This window comes from Hirundo rustica, chromosome 5, assembly GCF_015227805.2.
Source record: "Hirundo rustica isolate bHirRus1 chromosome 5, bHirRus1.pri.v3, whole genome shotgun sequence".
NCBI lineage: Eukaryota > Metazoa > Chordata > Aves > Passeriformes > Hirundinidae > Hirundo > Hirundo rustica.
This window is the reverse complement of record NC_053454.1, coordinates 8,690,010-8,710,272: the sequence shown is the minus strand read 5'-3', so window position 1 is coordinate 8,710,272 and position 20,263 is coordinate 8,690,010. Positions and strand designations below refer to the sequence as shown.

Below are 20,263 nucleotides of genomic sequence, written 5' to 3'. Positions count from 1 at the left end.
GTAATTTTATTTACCAGTGCAACCATTCAGGAAACTACCTACAACCTTATTACTTCTAGTTTATTTTTGTTGACTGCATTTAGGATTCCACTAATTCCATCACGTATGTGCTACTCCTAAGGACTGGATACTTAGCATTTGGATGCGTGTCCTCAACTCTTATGGGCATTAATGCACAAGTAATAGAATAAATAACCTCTTCCTCCTTAAGGCTACAAAAATTATCAAAGGCTGCTTGGAACTCCAAAGTTAACAGAATGGAAAAAGCCCAGGGGGAAAAGCAGTGCAGACTAGGAGCACAAGACAACACAGGTGGGACAGGGTGATGAACTGTGGACAAACATTGAGAGCTAAGGATTGCTAAAGCAAAAAATCTTCAGAGATGCTTTTGCGCCAAGAAACTTGAGAACCACTTCTAACATAACCCAACCACCAGAGAGTTCTCTTACTCACAGAGCACTACTTAAATTACAGGCAGTGGAAAGAGAAAGACACCTGCAGATGCACACTGCCTGGAAGGCAACCAAGGACACAACTGCAAGAAAAGACTGTCCATGGGACAGCACACGGAGTGCAGAGGGGGCTGCTAAGCCCATCCTTCTAGGTGCTGCAAGTCCCTCGCTGAGGCAGAGGGATTCACAGCAACTGCTGGGAGAAGAACCATTTTGCCTTGACTGCACTGGCAGTCTAAGATCGATAATGCAAGAAACTAATGTTTGGATAACTGGGTGAATACCTTTGCACCTTATTCAAGTTAAATAGGGGTAAAAAAAGCATTAATACACTTTTGCATTGTGTTTTTTTTTTCCTCCACTGCTTTCATACACAGCAGTGCCACGGTAGAATTCTCTTCCTCTGAAAAGCATGATTACGATACTCAAACCTGTAAGGAAGGCAGAAAAGTAAACAAGGCATTTCCATATACTGTCTGTGTAAAATGACAGTAACTGGGAACTACAAACTCATATGAATGAATGAGTAAAATCCTCCTGTGAGCCCAACAAAAAGCACAAAATATAATATATTCTTCTCTATTATTTTTGACATTTACATCCATTTCACTGAAACAAACCAGGATGTTCTTCTGCTTTCCATGGCTGACCACCTCTAAAAGTAAGTGAAAGAATAAGAACACTGAAAAACAGTCATTAGGCACATTAGGTTTTGTATGCTTAAATGTATTAAATGAGTATGTAATACACACAGCAGGATACTCTTCCTCTATTTGATAAGAAAAAATTCAGTTGAGTTGCTTTCAAAACATAGGCTTTGATTTCAAAAGGGATTTTCAGCCTTTTTTGGAAATAATCTTCTGAGGTTGAAACATAAACAAACTAATGCAGGCCAGCTGCTCAGAACTGAAGGTGGTCTGATGCAGCAAGATTGCAAAGATGTGAAACAGAGATTTCTGCAGATCAGCCTCACTTTACACCCCTACACACAAAGGAGCATTACAGCTTGAAAAGCCCCATCCATATGACTGCAAAATGACTTCAAGGAGGAAGTGGGAATAGGCTTGGATTTTCCCTCCTTTCTATAATGGAGAGCAGCAGGAAATGAACAATTCACAATTTGAAAATAAACCTGTACAAAGCACAAAATTGTGAAGGGATTTCTTTAAATTGTTTATGTCACTGTTTAAACCACAAAATCTTCATAGCATAATCTTGAAAAAGGATGAAAGCTAATGACTCATACATGTTTTCTCACCAAGTGAAAGATTAGTGTTTTAACAAGTATTTTGATTGAATTTACACTATTTTTAATACTTCAAAGTTTCACTGAAGAGTACCAACAAGATAAAGAACCTAAATGATAATTTACCATTTTTTATTTCCATGTAGTATGCGCTGTTATTCTGTTTTATTGCATTTTGTCTCACCTTTGGATGCTGCAGCAAAATCTACTTTCAGACACCCATTCTTTCAATCTGTCCTTTCTAAACTAGAAACGATAACTGCATCTGTAAGCACTATTTCATTCAGCTTCAACCACTGCTTCACATTTTGGTATACTCTTAAAGCATACAAATAAGGTTATTTAAACAATATGAAATTCCTTGCACATAAAGATTGAAGGACATATTCGGAAAAAGTATAAGCCGTAATGGTCCTTCAAGTTTATAAAATTTCATTTAGTTCTAAACTACTTTTCCTTGAAATTTTTCTCTTCAGCACTGCACATCTCTTGCTTACTAATGCTTGCAGTGACTGCACTACATTCACACAGTTTCACTGCAGTAGCAACATTTTGCTCACCTAATGAAGGTGATGAAAGTGCTACACAGCTGTACCTAGACGGATTCTGTCATACTGATATGACTGGTTTTAATCAAAGTGTAAACATACAACTAAATATTAAGTATTTTCATGCACAAATTGGAAAAACAATACTTCAGAGCAAACTGTATTCTTTAAAACCCTGCTAAATTAATTACCTATTGAAGAAAGAAATGAAAATATATACAGCAAGACAAAAAATGTATGGAATTAATCAAGAGCAGAAGAAGAAATAAAAAAGCATCATATTGAAGCATGCAAACATACACGTGCATTAGTGAATTAGAGAGAAAAAAGTCAGGAAAGTTAATTATTTTGCAAGTTACATTAATGGCTAAGTATTACCATGAAAAAGATGAATGCCCTGTTCAGAGAGATTATTTTTCCACGTCCTCTTAAGAAGTTAAAACTGCATCAATAATCATCAACTTAACTTTGCCACTGAACTACAGCAAAAATAAAAATGATTTTAGAATATCTTGATTGCAATATCAGAAATTGCATCAGAATTCTTTCATTATTTATAATGATTAAGCTCAGCTGCTAACACAGGCAATTGTGAATGAAGACCCAAGTTCAGCAAGACAATGAAGTGGGGAGGGGGAAAAAAAAACAACCCCGAAAAAATCAGGAAGGAATGCAATTAAAGATTTGTTTTCAAAAATAATCACCTTTATGCTTTCTTGCAAGAACAGGGCTGCATGAAGACCCCGCTCCAGCTGCAAATCACAGAAAGTAACACATCAGGGCAAAGACAGAGCTAATGAAATCATGAAGGAATTCTAATAGCCACGAATGGGAAACAAAAAAACAAAAACAAAATCCAAACAAAAACCAAAGCCAGGAAGAAATAGCAAACTTGTTGCTTTTGAAGTCCAAGGATTTCTGATCATTCATCACCAAATTACTTTTAATATTCTGTGCCACTCTGCTTTCAAAAATGTGTTCTAAATTTCCCTGCTATGATCGCTTCCAGCTAATAATTTACCTTCCAGAAGCAGAAATATTGGCTGACCCATTAGTCTGTTCAATACAGACTCCTCACAGAAATCCAATCAGTGACTGGTTCTTTTGAAAGATATGTAGCAGTTAAGAGAATTTCAAGAACATGCACTCCACAGACAAGAAGGGTGATAGCTGATCTTAACAGTTAAGGATAAGCTTAAGTCATGCTTTAATTTCATGCTGGTTTTGGTATTCAGCAAGGAGCTCTCATCTAACACAAATTCTGATTAGAATCAGCTGATTAGAATCTGTTTTTATGAATCACAGTTGTCAGATGATTGGTAAGAACAACATTCATTTTATGGGGTAAAAAAAAAGCCACCATATTCAACTTGCTTGGTGTAACAACAACAACAAAAAAATCATCAAAACAAACGGTAAAAAAACAAACTCTGAAGCTTGTCATTAATCAATGAATGTACACCCACTTAAAACAAGGAGGGAAAGAACTTCTACTGTACCTGGGAAAAAAGAATGCCATGCATAGCTTCATACATTTCATTTAACCTTCATGCTTTTGCTAACACTGAGAACTAGAGCTGATGATGTACATTTCCTTTTACTCAAAGTACCAAAAGCAGAGCTTACCTATCAGTTCCACTATGCTGCCACTGCGGCTCCTGCTGGCAGGTTCATCTTTGGATACACTGACCTGAGCGATGCCCCCACAGGCGGTCAGGGCGTGGAGCAGTTCAGGGGGAGGAGTTCTAAAGAGCTGCTGCAGCAATTCTAAAGCTCCAGTCACAACATTATGGTCCTGATGCTGGGTGTAGTGCAAAGTCAGTTCATAGACCTGAAAGCCAGCAGAGTACTGGAATAAGTGTCTATGAGGACAGAACATATTATGCATCTTATCCTACACAATGTCAAATTTCAGTAATGAATTAAGAATAACTGATGCTTGGTATATCTGATCTTCACCACAATCTTTCAAGGGGGAAATGTCAATCAATTGCAGCCACTTAACTGCCTTTTAGGTAGAAGTCTGTTGGGTTTTTTTATTGTTATAGAAGTATCACATCAAAGGCACCGTAAGAAGTTTTTGGCTCTTTTGGGCACACCAAACAAGCACTGCTGATTCATTTTTCTGGGACTTCTGGTCATTACTTATCAATAATTCCTGTCACTGGACCAACTGTCATTTATCAAGATAAACAGGAATTTGAGAATTCAGAGTGTTCAGTATTAGACTAATGCTGGATCAAGATTTATTTATTTTCCTCCCAATTAGCACTCTTCAAGTAAGGGTTATTATTCATATTTTACCTGTATAAGTTGTTCTGGTGAAGGTGAAATCTCTGTTTCTTTCCTTGTTACACCAAAACTGCCCTTCAGGCTGGTATCTTTTACTTGTTGTTGCAATAAAGGTATGAGATACCTTAGTGTAAGTAAAACACCCAGAATCAAAAGGGTAGGACGATCATCTTCTACAGGAACCAACAAGCCTGAGGAGAGAAATGAAGTGGCCAAATAAACTTATTGATTTACTGACAGTGGCTAGGTTCAACACAAACGTTACTTAATGTAGTCCATACAATAGCTTCATTAAATAAAAAAACCAACAAAACAGAACAACCAAAACCTAGCAGCAACTTAAGAGTGCTTTCCAAACTTAGAAACATTTGAAAATATGTATTTTATACTATTAACAATCAATTAAGCAACATGGGAGAATGATCAGAGGACCCTGTCTCGCCTTCCCTGTTTTCCACCTCTTTTTACTCCATAAAAACACACACACACAAAAAATTTTTCGGAATAGCTGATGCTTTCATCAAATGATGTAGAGCCTCTTGCTCCTCTCACCTACCTCCTCTCTCCACTTGACAGCTTACACCCAAGTGAAAGTCCCTTGCTCACAGATGCACTACTAGTCTAATGGAAGATATTTGCACTTTTCCCTGTTTTGGGAACTTTCTTCTGTATACCTACCTGCTAATCACAATCAACCCCAAAGCATATTAAAAACTAATATAAGTTATGGAAGAAAACACAACTTTCTATCCAGGGAGAAGGAAAAAAAAAAAAAATCAGAATCAATTCTTGGAGTTCCCATTCGTGTTTCTGTTTGAATTCTACATTATTGCTAAGGACATTATCACACGTCTAAGTATCCTTCCTTTACCTGAAAACCTTTCACATATGCAAAGTGATACACATTCTTACATTGAAAAACACATAATGTTACTCACACATGAAGCAAATTAATTTTTTTGCCCTGAATCTTACCTAAAAGCACATTCAATAGCCAGGCATAAAAATACTGTGTTCTTCGTGAATGTTGACAGATGCTTACTGCTGATCCTGCTGCTGTTCGACGGATAGTGGGGGAACTGGATTTAAGATTAGCTATGAAAGCCTTCAACAAAACCTAAAAACAAACACACCTTATTTAACTTTTTATCAGAAGCGAACTGAGAAGCTAGCAAATGTATTTCTCATTTATTCAAAGCATTACTTCATGCACATCAAGGAAAGGCAACTACGGCCTTAACTCAGACATGCAGCTTGAACACTGCTTTCTGTGCCATCTACCTGGTAATGCTGCTAACTCACCACGCTATGGGATACAGCAGGGACCACTAAAAGGGTAAAGAAAGGTACCTTAATCTCATTGTCGTTCGCAAAATTGCCAAAGGCTGCCATGATTTTGGGTATTGCCGCAGCCAGCGTCTCTTGTACCGATTCTTCGGGTCTCTTACTTATCCGTGTCAGACAGGGCAAAAGGTTCACCAAGTATGGCCTAAGTATGGCACAGGAGAAAAACTAACTTGAGATCAGAACAACTGTACCCTTCTAAGGATTTTTATTTCATACTTGAGTTCTGTGGTATTACTAAATCATACAAAAATGTACCTCTTAGCTACACAGAAGGTAGAAAAAAAGGAGGATCTTCTGAATTCAAGAGAATACACTTAAAAAATACAAGTCATTATCTTCACGAGTTTTTCCCTCTCACAGAAATGTAGAGCACAGAACTAAAACTCAATTTAAAAAATGCACTGATTAAACAAATTCAGAGAGAATAAGACAATAGCAATTCCTCCAACCTCCTAATTACATACCTAAAACTTCCAAACAGTAATGTTTTGTTAAAATCTGTATTTCTTTAATGGTTCTTTGGAAAGTTCATTACTAGAATGTGTTTACCTGCACTTTTGAGGCCGAACTAGATGGGCAAGCTCAGCAAATCTCCAGAGTGCAGCACGCAGACTTCTTGAAGCACCGTTCTAGACAGAGCATATAACTATCACATTTCATCATGCAAAACCATTTCCTACAAAAAGCTGCCTATAATATACATTATACAGTAGTTTATATTTTACTTAAACAGATAAAAATATAAGGTGTCTGGAAATCCTAGATTTCCTTTAGCAAAAAGGAAGTCAAATCAGTTCCATGACTACCCTCATTTTTCTAGCTAGTATTAGGAGTTTTCTGAGTAATCCAAAATGAGTAAGGAACACCACAAAAGAAAAGGAAGTGTCTGAGATCTCTGCTCTGCTGAAATCTTAAAATACCACAGAGAAAGACATCAGCCAACAAAGAAACACTGATGATATGAAGAGTCTGAAAATCACTGAACACTTGCAGAGATATAAATACAGCATAAAATTGACAGCAGCGAAGATATGCAAATAAACAACATTCACTTTCTGAGTGCACCAAAGGGAAAAACAAACATATTGATCTATAGCACTTCATAATGGATTGATTGCAGAAGTTTAGTATCTATTTGCCTGGACTGACACCTTCAGTTGAGCACCTGACTTGAACCAGAATGCCCTTACATTGTGTCTACGAATGTAGTACCACTCCTTACTGTTGCTGGAAATATAAAAAACTATGGAAGTCAATAGATGCCTAGGAGGGTGTACACCTACTGTAGCTCAAACCCAACCAAAATGCTTCTCAAAATGAGTCCTCTGAAGACAAAGCTGAGATATTTAAAAACCATCACTTCTTTATTACTTTCTTCAGCTGGTGTATCAAAGGCTTGCGGCCTTGTTAGCATGACAAATAAAAAATATTTGCATCTGAATTACAAAACCTGTATTTCTCAGGTTCATAGCCAAACAACAGATTCTGGCATGGGTTCTGAAGTGATCCTGATGCACAAACAAAATTCAGTCTGCTGGGTGCTCCTGTTGCACATGCTACCATACTCTCACCTGTCATGAATTCAAGAGCACCTTTCAAGAAGTACATGCCAACTGAACAATGAAGTATTTCCTCCTACACCTGGTCATAAACGTGCAGAAACTTCAGAGCAATTTATATATTGGCTGTTTTCTGTTAATTAGGTAATGTCCATTTCCACACTCTCAAAAATATTGCATGACATTAAGGTACTGCTATAAGAGATACATAATACAGTAAGAGATCCATACATGGCCTTACATCTAACAGAAGAAAAGCTATACACATTGGTTTTGTGACTTATCTTCTGGAGTTCTATTATTCCCACCCCAAACCAAAAGAACCCAGCACATTACTGTCTGACAACACCTGTATTTTCTGTCTAGACATGCCTGACTATATATTTATAGATGCAAGAAACAAAATTTCAGTGACACTGTCCTAAACATAGCATTTCTCTTCTGCAGTCACAAACTTCAAAAAGGCTATTACTAAATTTCTTCCTGTGGACATAATTAATTGTAGCTTTTGATACCCAGAGAGATGCTGCAGTATTTTTGCCTATGCCTCCGTAAGAAGCTGTAAGCACATATCATACATTCATGAAGTAGTTGTATCAAGTTACTTCAAGCCTTAATTCTCCATGAGGTTGTGTCAATTAAGAATGTCACTGTCCTCCATCTACTTTTCATCACCCTTCTGATTTGAGTTACTCTTCCCAGCTTAGTCAGTGGAGCAAACATCATGAATAGGCCTTACTCCTTTGGGTAGGGAGTCACTAAGGTTAACTCAAACTGCTGTTCATACCAAACACACAAATCTTCTGCCAGATAAGATTTCAGGAGTGGTTAAATCAAAAGAATGGTGACAATAGTGAGGAATTCAGTAAAATAATAAATTAAAACAATCACAAACCCCTCTAAAATGAAGATTTGACCTTGATCTTAAAAGACAAACTACTAATTTACACTAATGCTACATTCCAATATACTAGAATACATACAAAATACCACATTTCAGAAGAACGTGAAAGAAAAATCACTCACCTTTTTAATCTCTTTATACAGTTCCAACTGTAACCTGGGAAGATTGGAATCCATCAAAGCCTGCAACAAAATGCATTGAGAACATACTGTATCAGAGGGGAGGTGCTTTACAGGAAAAATGCTACACTTGCAGTAAAACAGCTTCAAACAAAGCACAGAACAATCTAATGGTCCCTATATTTGATGTATAACTAAGAAGGTGATAAATACTGAGATGAGGCACCTTTATCCTTCACACAAATGTGGACAAACAACTCAACTCTAACAGTTATCTGCAGTTAATATTGACTGTTTTACCAACTCGACCTGCAAAAGGCCATATGGGATCAGCCTACAAGCAGAGCCAACCTCTTGTGCTTTCTGGCAATCACCAGGAACTCATGAACAGAATATTAAAACACAAGAATAGCATTCACAAGCAGCAAAAGGCATTCCCTGCTATACTCCCCAACAGGCTCCTACTATTTCCCAAACTGAAGTTGTATCTGTACCACTACCTTTAACAGCCCCTGGAAACCCTTTGTTTCATGAATCAGCCTATTTTCTGCATCCAGTAAGTACACACACCACCAGGAGTTGTGCATACCAGAAGTGTACATCCCAGGATCCAATCAAGCATACACAACAAAGCATGCACTGGAGTTCAAACCTGCAGCCTGGCTAAAACCCAGTGTACATGAAATGAAAATAAGCACAGAGAAGTAGTAATTTTCTGTTTACCCAAACTTCATCATTCTCTACCTTTGAAGTATCAGAGGATAAGAAGATACAAAAATATAATCTCTTCATACAGAACAATTTTTATGGTTACTCTTCCTCCTCCACTTATTTCTCTACTGTGTACTACAATTTATAAACACTTCCACCAGCTCTTCCTCTGATGAGACCTTCATACAATGTGAAAGTGCCTACACTGTGGATTCACACAGTGCTACAATGATTAGTATGTAATTTTTTATTCCTTGCCCAATAATTTATTAATTTCTAATTTTCTAACTGCCTTCCTGACCACCATTAAACTCACATCTTCAAAGGATTACTCAAGATGACTACAAAATCTGATGGCACCCACTGAGCTAGAAGCCACAACTGCTTAAGCAGTCAGTGGCGAGCCTCTGGCTTCTCCAGAGCATGACTTCTGCAGCCTGAAACTGTACCCTCCAAAACTCCATTCCCCTCAATTACAGCAGCTGTTACAACACAATGGCATCACCTTCCCCAGAAAAATCTTACCTGGGTTGTATCTTTATATTAACATAAGCACCCCAACTATAGACTGCAGGTGCCTAGTCAACAGCAGGTAGGATTTACTTCACAAAACTGAAGTTTTCATGAGAAGTTCACTGCCCCTACATATACGAGGGTATCAAGCAACACAAAAAGGCACCAGCTACTCTTTGGCTTCAAGAATAAGTTGTCCTTACAACACACCCAACTGAAGGAAATCTTTTTGTTAGTGTATAGCTGTATTTTTAGTAAGCCAGAATCTGTAACGTTATCCCAACTGGAAAAAAGCATAGTCAGCTCTAAATTACTACAATAATAAATTCCAATTACTGAGAACAACTGTACTGCAATCTGTGTGAACAGTCCCACCAGTATCATTAGCACAGAGAATACTACAACATCCTGCATCAGCTTCAGACAGCTCGACCTTACCCACAGAATCCTGCCAAGTCCCAATTTGGTATTTTTTCTTTTAAAGGCATCACTGAGGTTATTTAAATTTTGAGCCATTTATGCTGTCTTTATGGCTCTGACAGGTAAGTGTAGGAATACTTGAAGATGACTTACAGGGTGTTTATCTAAAGTTACGTGCTCAGCCTTGCCTGCATAGAAGAGTTTGTTTTCTAGTTACAGTAATGAGTATAAACTCCAGACAGACACACAGTTACACACGTAATGCTTACATCTATGGTCTTTTATTTCAAGAGAAGCCAAAAAGTATCACACTAGCAAAAGAATTAGCCTCTAAAAATACCTGAGATACTAAAAGAGGCTGAACTTTGACTAAAATGCAAGCTTAGGGGCCCAACACCTCTGTTCTACTTATCACACGCATCACTGGTACATGCACAACCAAAAATAAAATTGGACATTTTTTTGTTTCTGCATTTATACTTAAGTGTCTGCCTAAGTTGCTAAATTGCTTCCACACAACATAAAGCACAGAAAGAGAATACAAAGTACGCCCAGCTTCTATAACAGTCTAATACATCCATGTGTGTGGAATATCACAACTGTTACCACTTCAGAGCCGAGACCAACTGGCAAACTTAATGGCTGATAGAAGATGCCATCATTAAAAACCACTTTAATCTTGAAAGCAAAACAAACTACCATATAAACATTTGGAAAAAAATTAGGTTTTTCAAGTTACCCTGAAACTTGTGGGAAACCCCGAAGAGCAACAAAATTAAATAGATTAGAGAATTTATGAGGTAAATTTTATACCAAGCCTTCGTAAGTGTTTTGTGGAAAGCAGGAAATAAGCTTACATTCTTTAGAACTGTTTCAAGAGCAGCTTTTAAAGCAAATTGAGTTAAATAATAATGTATGCATCTCATAAAGTGCTCTCTTTCGAACAGAAAAACATACAAATCAAAGTGAAAAGAGCAAAGTGCGATTGGGCAGAACAAAAAAGCAAAGAACTCGCACTTCCTCATTCCCTATCTTTAGGGAACACACTACACAATCAGTAAGCTTTCTCCATACAACTTTCAGCCACAAGTTCAATCCCCAAAACATTCAGATATCAATGTTCAGTTTCCCTGCTTCTACACACCCCTTCATGTGAAAGAAAATTATTATTTGCATATTTCTAAAGCACTTAAACTTCGCCTCAACTAGATTATTTATGCAGGTACATAACAATGTCTCAAAGTTCAAGTATTTCAGAAAAAAAAAAAACAAACAAAAGAAAAGGGAACTGAAGAAAAGCCTGTTCTGGAAGCAGCAGCTTCCACGAATTACTCCAAAGGTTCATTTTAAGATACTTTGAATCAAGATTTAGGTTTTGCGTGACCTCCTATGAATGCCCATCTGCTGCTCTCCAACAAGCTCTTCATTCTGGATCCCAGCAGGGGAATAAACAATCTCCAGAACACCAGATTTATTCTAATTACTGCCTGAAATCTCCTCCTCCAAGTCTCAGCAAACCACACTAACCTCCAATCGGTTTTTATATAATAGCTTTACCTTTCCTCATGTTAAGTGTCTTTATGTTTACAGAACAATAATAGGAGTATTCCACCCACACAACAAGGTGATTTCAGAAAAGCCCACATTCCTCTTTTGGTTAACTTGAAGAGAACAAAGTTAATGAACAATTGAAGACAAGAATAGATGAGAACAAAGAATTACATAAGACAAGTTAAAGTTAAATATGTTGATCTGGGCATAAAAACCTCTCGTAAGAGAGAAAAGAGCACATACAGAATTTAGTAAAGAACCTTACTTAGTCTCTTACACTATGAAATATTATCAACAGTAAGAAAGGCAACTAAAACAACATCAGTGTGAACTCAGAAAGGACACTGCATCAAGAAGAGACAGAACCTGATAGTAAAAGCTCTTACTTTAATAACTTTATTAAGGCATTCATCTGCAACCATCCGAACATCAGATTCTGCATCCTCACTGCAGAGCAGGAAGAGCTCCATAGCAATGCCCAGCAGCTTCTGAAATTCTGGGGAATTTCTAAATAAACAAACATTAGAAAATTACAATGTGCATTACGAAAATGAACATCAATGATGTTTTTGAAAAGATTTTATGATCCAACTACATATACTATACACACATACACAAGAGAGAAGACTAAAGTGTACTTTAGTGTACTAAAGCACTTCATTAGGAGTTGGCAGATCATTTCCCAACTCTTTCCTACATAACCTGGTAAGGTATTTGAGCTCTGTTTCTCTGTCTGCAGTAGAAGGAAAGTGCCCAATCCACCAACAGGTAAACAAAAGTCCATCTTATATTTTGAGTTGGTCAAAAAAAAAAAAAATCCATGCCATTTCAGTTTTAAACAGAAGCTCAGCATTTAAAATGAGCAATTATAAGGAATTCTCCTAATCCAACTAACATTGCAAAGTTGTTATTCATCCTAATGAATTAAAGACATTAATAAATAATTGATAAATTAAAGACATTGCCTTACCTTAGCGACTGAGCAACTATGTTTTCACATATTGTCAGACAATGATTCACTCGATCTTTCTTGGTAGCTGACAGTTCTTTCTTTCTAAAGGAAGATCACAACGATAATGAGTGTGAGATGAGTTCAAAAGTGCCCATTCAAACACTCTTGCTATAGTGTCTAATCATTATACAAGAAAAAGATGCATTTGCACTTTCTGGTCACTCCATAAACAGCTGCACACCAACTACCTGCAGACCCAGGACTTCATCTGCAGCTGCTGCTGAGGGCACACCAACACACAAGCAAAGGAGAAATATAAACTCAGAAAAAGGATGAAAAATAATGAATCATTTAACAGGTCGTAACACATTAATTCCTTAACTTTCACTGAGAAAATGCTTGGGAATGAAAACTGAAGAATGAAGAACAGTAAAGGGAAAGGATGGAAAAAATGAGGCAGTCCTAGAACAAAGCAAAAATGAAAGAAACTGATAGAAAGAAAAAGGTTGGTGAAAATAAGCCATGAGAACAAAAAAAGACACTCCTCCCACATAGTATCACCTTAGACTTTTCCGGTCTGCCAATGTCTTGAAACTTGGAGTTCTATTAAATGGACCACTTTGCATCTGAACTGCAAAGGATGACAAAGCAATGCTATCATACACTACATTCCTCCAAAGGTAATTACAAAACCAGCAAAGCCTAAGGTACAGTCTGCCCTATGAGAATAACATCCCTATAGGAACACTTGGTACAGCCCAGGAAAGGCCAAGCTGAGTGTACAATAAAGAGAAAAAAATGCAAAGAAACAAAGAATGTTTATTTACAAACAATAGAGAGAGCACAAAATGAAAAGCTTCTCCTTTGCAAAATGTGTTTAACATTCACTTCAACATGATACAAGCTCTTGGAATAGCAGCACTTGCCTGCTCCACCCCCAATAAAGGAACTGAAACAAAGAGCGAGACAGGCTCCCAACTCTGACAGCGAAATTTTATTTAAGTGTGCAGTCTCTCCTACTCCTATCTTCACTGACACAGAATCACTTCTAGGAAAGCAGATGTTACTTTTAAATAATTAACCAGCAGCAATACTGGAGCAAAACCACCCACCCAAAGGTATCTCTCTTGAGTCTGCTTCACAATAAAGAATTACCAGCTTCTTCACTCACATTCAGAGAACATTCCCTTCAGTTTTCTGAGTGGAAATTGGTTATTTTTAGTATTTAAGTCTCTCAGTAAAAAATAGCAAAAATCATGAAATAGCAAAACAGTGTTTCTGAACTAGAAGTTGGAAAACAATGTGAACAGCCTTGAGTTACATTAATAGCAATAACACGACATCAAGGGCCAACAGCAAGTAGCCAAGAAGCACATTAAATTTGGCTAGCTCAAAACACAGTGTTAGACAAATATTTTCAAAAATCTACATTGCATTCTTTAGGAACTTCAGCTCAAATAATAGTAGAGATTTTGAAAAAATAAGTCATTTTTTGCCAGTATCCCTGTCCCTTTTCATCCACCAGGCTGGAAGTGAGGGGTTCAAAGGTCTGTGTTCCCAAGACTTCAGTTTTTCTCACAAAGAAAATCTCATCTCATCTCACCCCAGAAATACTTTCTACTTTTAGAAGTTTAAGGAATAGCTCTGAACAAAGCCATCTTTTCTGTTATGGTTTGGCAGCATTTTATTTAGGCAAACTAAACAGCAAAGAGGATCTCTTCTTGGACTTTAAGACACCGGCAGAATATGAGCAGACAACCTGAATTTGTTCAAGATACACAATGTCTTTCTTTCTCTCCATCTTGAAAAAGTGCCAGAGTCTTCAGCAGCATTTCAGATCCTCTCTAACAAAACACCAAAGTGTCCAAGATGTCCAACTGGTTTTGTAACATCAGCACCACCGATGTGAGCAGACACCTCAGCAAACGATGAAATCATTTCAACTCTCATGCTAATTTTACCCAGCAGTCCCAGACTCTTACAAGCACCATTTTCAGTACATATTCAACCCAAAACCAGAACATGTGCATCTGAACGTGCCCATAAGCTCACTATTTCAGATACAAGACATAGTGAAAATAGTGCTGGCAAAGGCTACTTCCAGAATAAAGTTCTCTATTATCTACACACAACACAGCCCTGAGCAAGGCAGGCAGTGGTGTTCAATACTGCTTAGACTAGCAGAGATCAATCTCATGGGCAAATTTCTGTAAACAGAGAGCTCCACTAACACATAATCTACACCTTGCTGAAATAAGTAGCTTCAAAATTTAAAAAGGCCTGGCTAGAGAAAATACAACTTCCAAAAAAATAATTTAAAGAAATGAAAGGTGGAAGGAAAACATTTAATGTACATTATGTACATGCACATATTTTCTGTGCCTGCAGAGGGAGAAGGGTAAAAGAACAGTATCTAGAGAGAAAACACATGACTTTTTTAGTTTAAAAAAACAAACACAGCTCTATTCAGAAGTATGGTGAAGTCCACAGGCAAACTGCTGATGAGCATACCCAGGGGGGCAACAACAGCATCACACATTTGATGAATCAATCACACACATCTGATGAGTAACAGAAGGCAGGAGATCCTGGAAGCAGCAGTTGCCAGCAGGAAAGCTCCATCTCACATACAGAGGAGTTTAATCTCCAGTGTACTCCTACAGACCAGGAAAATTAACAAATAATGTAAGAAAACCAGCAAGCCCAGATAATTTTGCCTTTTGAGTCCAGATGAGCTGACTACAGGGAGATGCAGTTCACCAATGCTAATTTTTATTAGACTTTGAAATTAAGAATATGTGAAGAGCACAGAGGTTCTAAAGCTGAGCCAGCTTTAAGTTAAGATAGCCAGATAAGAAAAAAGAGTCAAACCAAATGGCTCGACATTAATCTTGACAAAAATAACAGAAACTAAAACCTATTATTTTAATATCAAGAGAAACATGAGTGAATCAAGACATAAACTCAATCCAAATATGGAGGACACCCAATACAGGGTGTAGTAACACAGGCAGTGATGGACTGTCAAATTAACTAGGACTGGTCTACTACACACCCTAGACATAGTAATGCCAAACATCCATTAAGGAACCACTTCTGACAAGTAGGGCAATTGGGAATATCCACGCAGTTTGTGTGATCTTCAGTAAAGCAAGAAATTAATGCTAGGCCTCCATACAGCACCAATCAAACCAATCCACAACCACAGCTTCAGTCAAACATAAAAGACACAGAGAAACTGAAGAGTATAGAAAAAAGTGTATTGCTTGGGCTTCGGCAGTACCTTTTGCTGTAAAGGTAACGGTTAGAATCAAATATAAAAATAATTGAAAACAATTACAGTAAGTGACTATTAGAATAAATTGTCAAGAGAACATGTAAAGAATCCACTTTTGCACTTGCAAATCAAACTCCAAATTTTTACACCATACTAGTAAACTTTTAGTTGCCTAAGCAGAAGTGTATAGAAGCAATATGACAGACAGCTCAAGCTAAGCTTATACAGAAGGGAAAAAAACCCCAACAAGAGATAAGAAAGAGGGGACCAGAGACTAACATCTGACTGCAAGGCATAATGTAAGCATAACACATGATTATTGCCGATTAAAATCTCTTGAAACAGAAAAAGCTCTTATCCCTCTTGGTAAAACCTTAGATTTGATTAATATTTTAATAAAAAAAAAAAAAAAAAGACAGGATATCAGTATTATCAATAGTTCTGGAGTCATTGTCTTACAGTAAAGTGAAGAAAGATATAGACACCTGCTGGGTAAACAATTAATTCTTTTCTACCCAAATCTCTCAGATCTTAAAACATTTCATAGCAGGAGACAGTCCTCAGTAGGATGATACACAGAGCTTACTACACAGGGCTACAAGAGATTTAAGTGTTATTTACACAGAGCCACAACAGAGACAAACCCTTCTCCCCAAACACAGAAAAAACTTTCCAGCTTACTACAAACAAGAAAAAATAAATGCAGATAGTACTGTGAATCACATTTAATATGTCACCTGCTATTTCATTAAAAGTCTGGGAATCCTCAGCAAAGGCTGCCACAATAGCTGTTCACTGGCTTTTATGAGGCTCAGTGCTGCCACTGAATTTGTACAGTTCCTGGGGGCATACAATCCCATCAGCTTTCTGAAAACAGCCTATTTTTAAACACAAAGCAAAGTCAACGAGGACAACCCCAACAATCATTTTCTAAATGTTTACAGTAGAATAGGCCTAAATTTAGACCATCAAACCAAGCATAATATCCCTTATCCCTCAAGCATCATAAATGATTTTAAGGATTTTCTCTTGAAATACCTTGACCTCTCTCACTAGTAGCTTTCAAGACAGAAATTTGTACGGCACATAGGAAAGACTGGAAATACATGGTCATCCATGTCACTCAAAGTACTAGCAAAAAAAAAAAAAAAAAAAAAAATTGCACAAAACAGAGTAATTAGTCCCTGCAGACCAGTAAGGCACCTAAAAAAAACCCTAGCTCCTAAACCTATTAAGCATCAAAAGTGTGAAAATGCACAGTGATTGAGACAACACTCTCCAAAGAGAAACAGCACTAACCGTGATAATTTAGCTGGTAACCATACCAGAACGTGCAGAGGGAGCAGGTGGCCGAGAGCCCGGAGCCGCTGCTGCACTTCCTCTGCACACACCACAGGAAACTGCCAAGGTAGAAGTTACCTGCTCCTCAACCCTTCTGCTTCTCCCTTCTCCCCAACAGCAGGTGAAAAAGCATTAGTGTGACTCATGTCTTTACCCCATAAAAACCTTACTGCCTCCACACCTGCTCAATAAAAGCTGGTTTTAGAGGATGCAAACGCAAGGCGCAGCACCGCGGTACTGAACAGTTCCTTGCCCTGGTCCACCCAGTATTGCCCCCAGTGGGAAACTTGAAAATCTCATGGAGCTAACGCATTTATCCCTTACACTTAAGAAAGGGAAAAGGTATTAGGAATATTTAAACTAACGCCTCTTAGGTCTCTGTGCAGCACACCGCAGCACAAGACTTTAATGAACTTTGTCACAAACAGACATCAACAACTCCTGAAAGCAGTTCAGAGAGCTCAGACTTCAACTCTATTTAAATTTTCAACTCACAAACACCAAAACTTGTTTTAAACTTCAACGTGAACTTTCAGGGCACTGTTTTGATAAGAAAAAAAAAAAATCCTACCGAATAACGATCAACACTTAAAGATATGGAAAGTGAGTTACAGAGTGAAATTTCTCTTGCTCAGCCTTGAATCTTCGTTTTAAGTAAGCTGTACAATCAGCTGGAGAGAGTTCAGAGAAAAGACACTCAGGCAAAAAGCGTCAAGCACGGAAAAACCAGGTGTCAGAAAAAGTGCTTCATCAGTTATCAGAAGAGAAAATGCTGAAAGTAGTCCCTTATCCAAGTTATGTTTAAGGGGTTTTGTCTTTTTTGCAGCAGTGTACTAAGTGAAAATAAAGTTTTCCTTCCTAGAACCAGCCTGTGAAACCCACACAGCATTGCTGTATCTCCCGCTCATTTCTCGCACCGGTAGATTTTCAAACGCACTTGCACCAGAAGTTACTCCGCGCCTGAACTTCGGCAGAAAACCGACAGCAGCACGCCGACACGTCTGCGGGAGCCGCCACCTGCCATGGGACAGGGCAGCGCCCGGGGCCGGCTCGGGGCGATCGGCGGGACCAGAACCGGGGCGGCCCGGGCCGGCCGGGATGTCGGACACGCGTGCCCGGAGCCCCCCAGTCCCGGGCGCGGGTCACTTACGGTCTCTGCAGCGGCTCCTCGGGTAGGGCAGCCGGGCCCTGCTGCTGCTGGAAGGAGCGCAGCGACTCGAAGGCCTTCGTCAGCTTCTCCATGGTGGCCATGTCCGCTCCGCCCGCGCCGACGGCACCGGCCCGCGCTCCGACCCGCCCTGTCACGGGCGCCTGGCAGGTCCGAGTGCTGTCCCGCCGCCGCTGGCGCTGTCCCCGGGCTGGCTTCCGGCGCTCTGCCGGCGCTCTCGCGGGCCCGGGCCCGTCACAGCCGCGATGAATGGGGCGGGCGCCGCTCGGGGCCGCGGGCGCTTCCCGTCCGCCCCGCCGCCATCTTGGATCCGTCCCGTCGGCCCCCGCGCGCCCCGCCCCCGGAGCTGCCCCGCCCCCTGGAGCGGGGCCCCGGCCCGGACCTCGACAGCGCTTGCGCACACCGCACCCCAGGGCTGGCGTCGCGCGCTTGTACGTAGGAACACACCGGGGCACGCGGGCCGCAAAGGGGCGGGGCAGCAGCGAGAGCGACGGGCGCCCCGACCAATCAGAAGGAGGCTCCGCCCCTCGCCGCGCGCTGGCGGGGCAGGTCGTAGTTTTGTGGCGCCCCCTGCTGGCAGCGCCTCGGAGGCCGCGGTGCCGCGCTCGGCTCCGGGCAGGGGCAGGTCGGGCCGGGGTTGGCGGCGCTGCCGCGGGCGGGGAGCGGCCCCTCGAGCCTCTGACAGCCCCCGGCACTGCCCCGCGGGGAGCCGCGTTCCCAGCGGCGCCGACGGACCGCCCCAGCAGGTGAGAGCACCCGCTCTGTGCTCGCAGGTCACGGGTGCACAGCAGGTAACGCGCCGGCCCCCTCAGCGCAAGTGGCGGCCAAAGGCGCTGCCGGCACTCCGGTTTTATTTTAGGCTGCACGGAGACTCTTACAGGGACAGGACACTTAAAACTTGGCAGCGTACGTGCCGGTCTTTCAGCGCACCGCTCCTGAGTGTGGAGGTGGATATCTTTATCAGAGGATACTTCTTGCGCACACCTATTAAATATACAGGATACAAAAGAGACAGAGATTACTAAATTCGACTACAAAACACTTAGGAAAAAAAAAAACAACAGCATTGTGTTGCAATTGTAACCACTGATTTTAATGTATCTACTTGTTAATACAGGCTTTAAATGACAGGTGATAAGAACTGGCAATTCAACTTATCTCGCATGAAACTGGTTCCAGCAATAAAAATTGAGAACAGCTCTTGGAACTTCTAAGAAAATAAATTTCCAGTAATCAACATGTTAGCAGACATGAAGAAATGAAGCAAAGGTCATGTCTCTGAATAGTAAGGCCAACAGAAGGCATAGATCATATTCTTGCCAACTATTCATTAGAAGAGTGCTCTGCCAGTTAACTTTATTAGCATGTTAATAAAAGACAAACTATTTCAAACAGTCCTATCCCTCAGTCCTGAAAGCAATTCAGCTAAAACCTTATTTCATCATAGAAGTGCCACAAAACGTGAACTTTTAAGGTAAAACCAGTATATTTCTCGATTATTTCATGATAAAGCTTGCAGAAACATTTCTCTGGAACACGTGGACGATAATGAATTTTTTATTTAGCAAATGTTACGTGATAAAAAAATGACAGCAGAGTTTGAATGATGCACACTCTGTGCATGTGCCACTTCACATTTCGAAATAAATTTAAGCGCAGTAAAAAGAGCATAAGCTCTTATCAAAGATTAAACAAGCCACCAAGCAAGGCAGGCCTCGCAAGGCTGTTTGAAGCTGTGGATCAAAGCGTGCCAGTCCCGTGTGCTGCTGACTCACGGCAGGAGCTGCCCGCAGCTCGCTGCTCTTTGTTCTCCCTGGCCTCCCGAGCTCTAGCGGCGCCGAGAGGCTCAGGAACTGGGAGCTG

At 39.9% G+C, this 20,263-nt stretch overlaps 1 protein-coding gene across 3 annotated transcripts in view; it reads right to left on the bottom strand.

Annotated features, from left to right (window-relative positions):
* HTT (huntingtin) overlaps positions 1-18,527 on the bottom strand; it is a 79,222-nt gene extending 60,695 nt beyond the window's left edge. Inside the window, exons 1-10 of one of the 3 annotated variants that reach the window (XM_040063654.2) lie at positions 18,383-18,527; positions 12,633-12,716; positions 12,049-12,169; positions 8,471-8,530; positions 6,435-6,514; positions 5,889-6,027; positions 5,514-5,655; positions 4,551-4,729; positions 3,873-4,077; positions 2,951-2,998 (exon numbers count right to left, since the gene is read on the bottom strand). In XM_040063654.2, coding sequence (XP_039919588.1) covers positions 2,951-2,998; positions 3,873-4,077; positions 4,551-4,729; positions 5,514-5,655; positions 5,889-6,027; positions 6,435-6,514; positions 8,471-8,530; positions 12,049-12,169; positions 12,633-12,716; positions 18,383-18,483 — 1,159 coding nt within the window. In that variant the 5' untranslated portion in view covers positions 18,484-18,527. Of the gene's footprint in view, positions 1-2,950; positions 2,999-3,872; positions 4,078-4,550; positions 4,730-5,513; positions 5,656-5,888; positions 6,028-6,434; positions 6,515-8,470; positions 8,531-12,048; positions 12,170-12,632; positions 12,717-17,190; positions 17,303-18,382 lie in introns of those variants that run through there. The other 2 variants (XM_040063656.2, XM_040063655.2) reach the window with 2 other exon arrangements.
* Between the last annotated feature and the right edge of the window lie 1,736 nt (positions 18,528-20,263).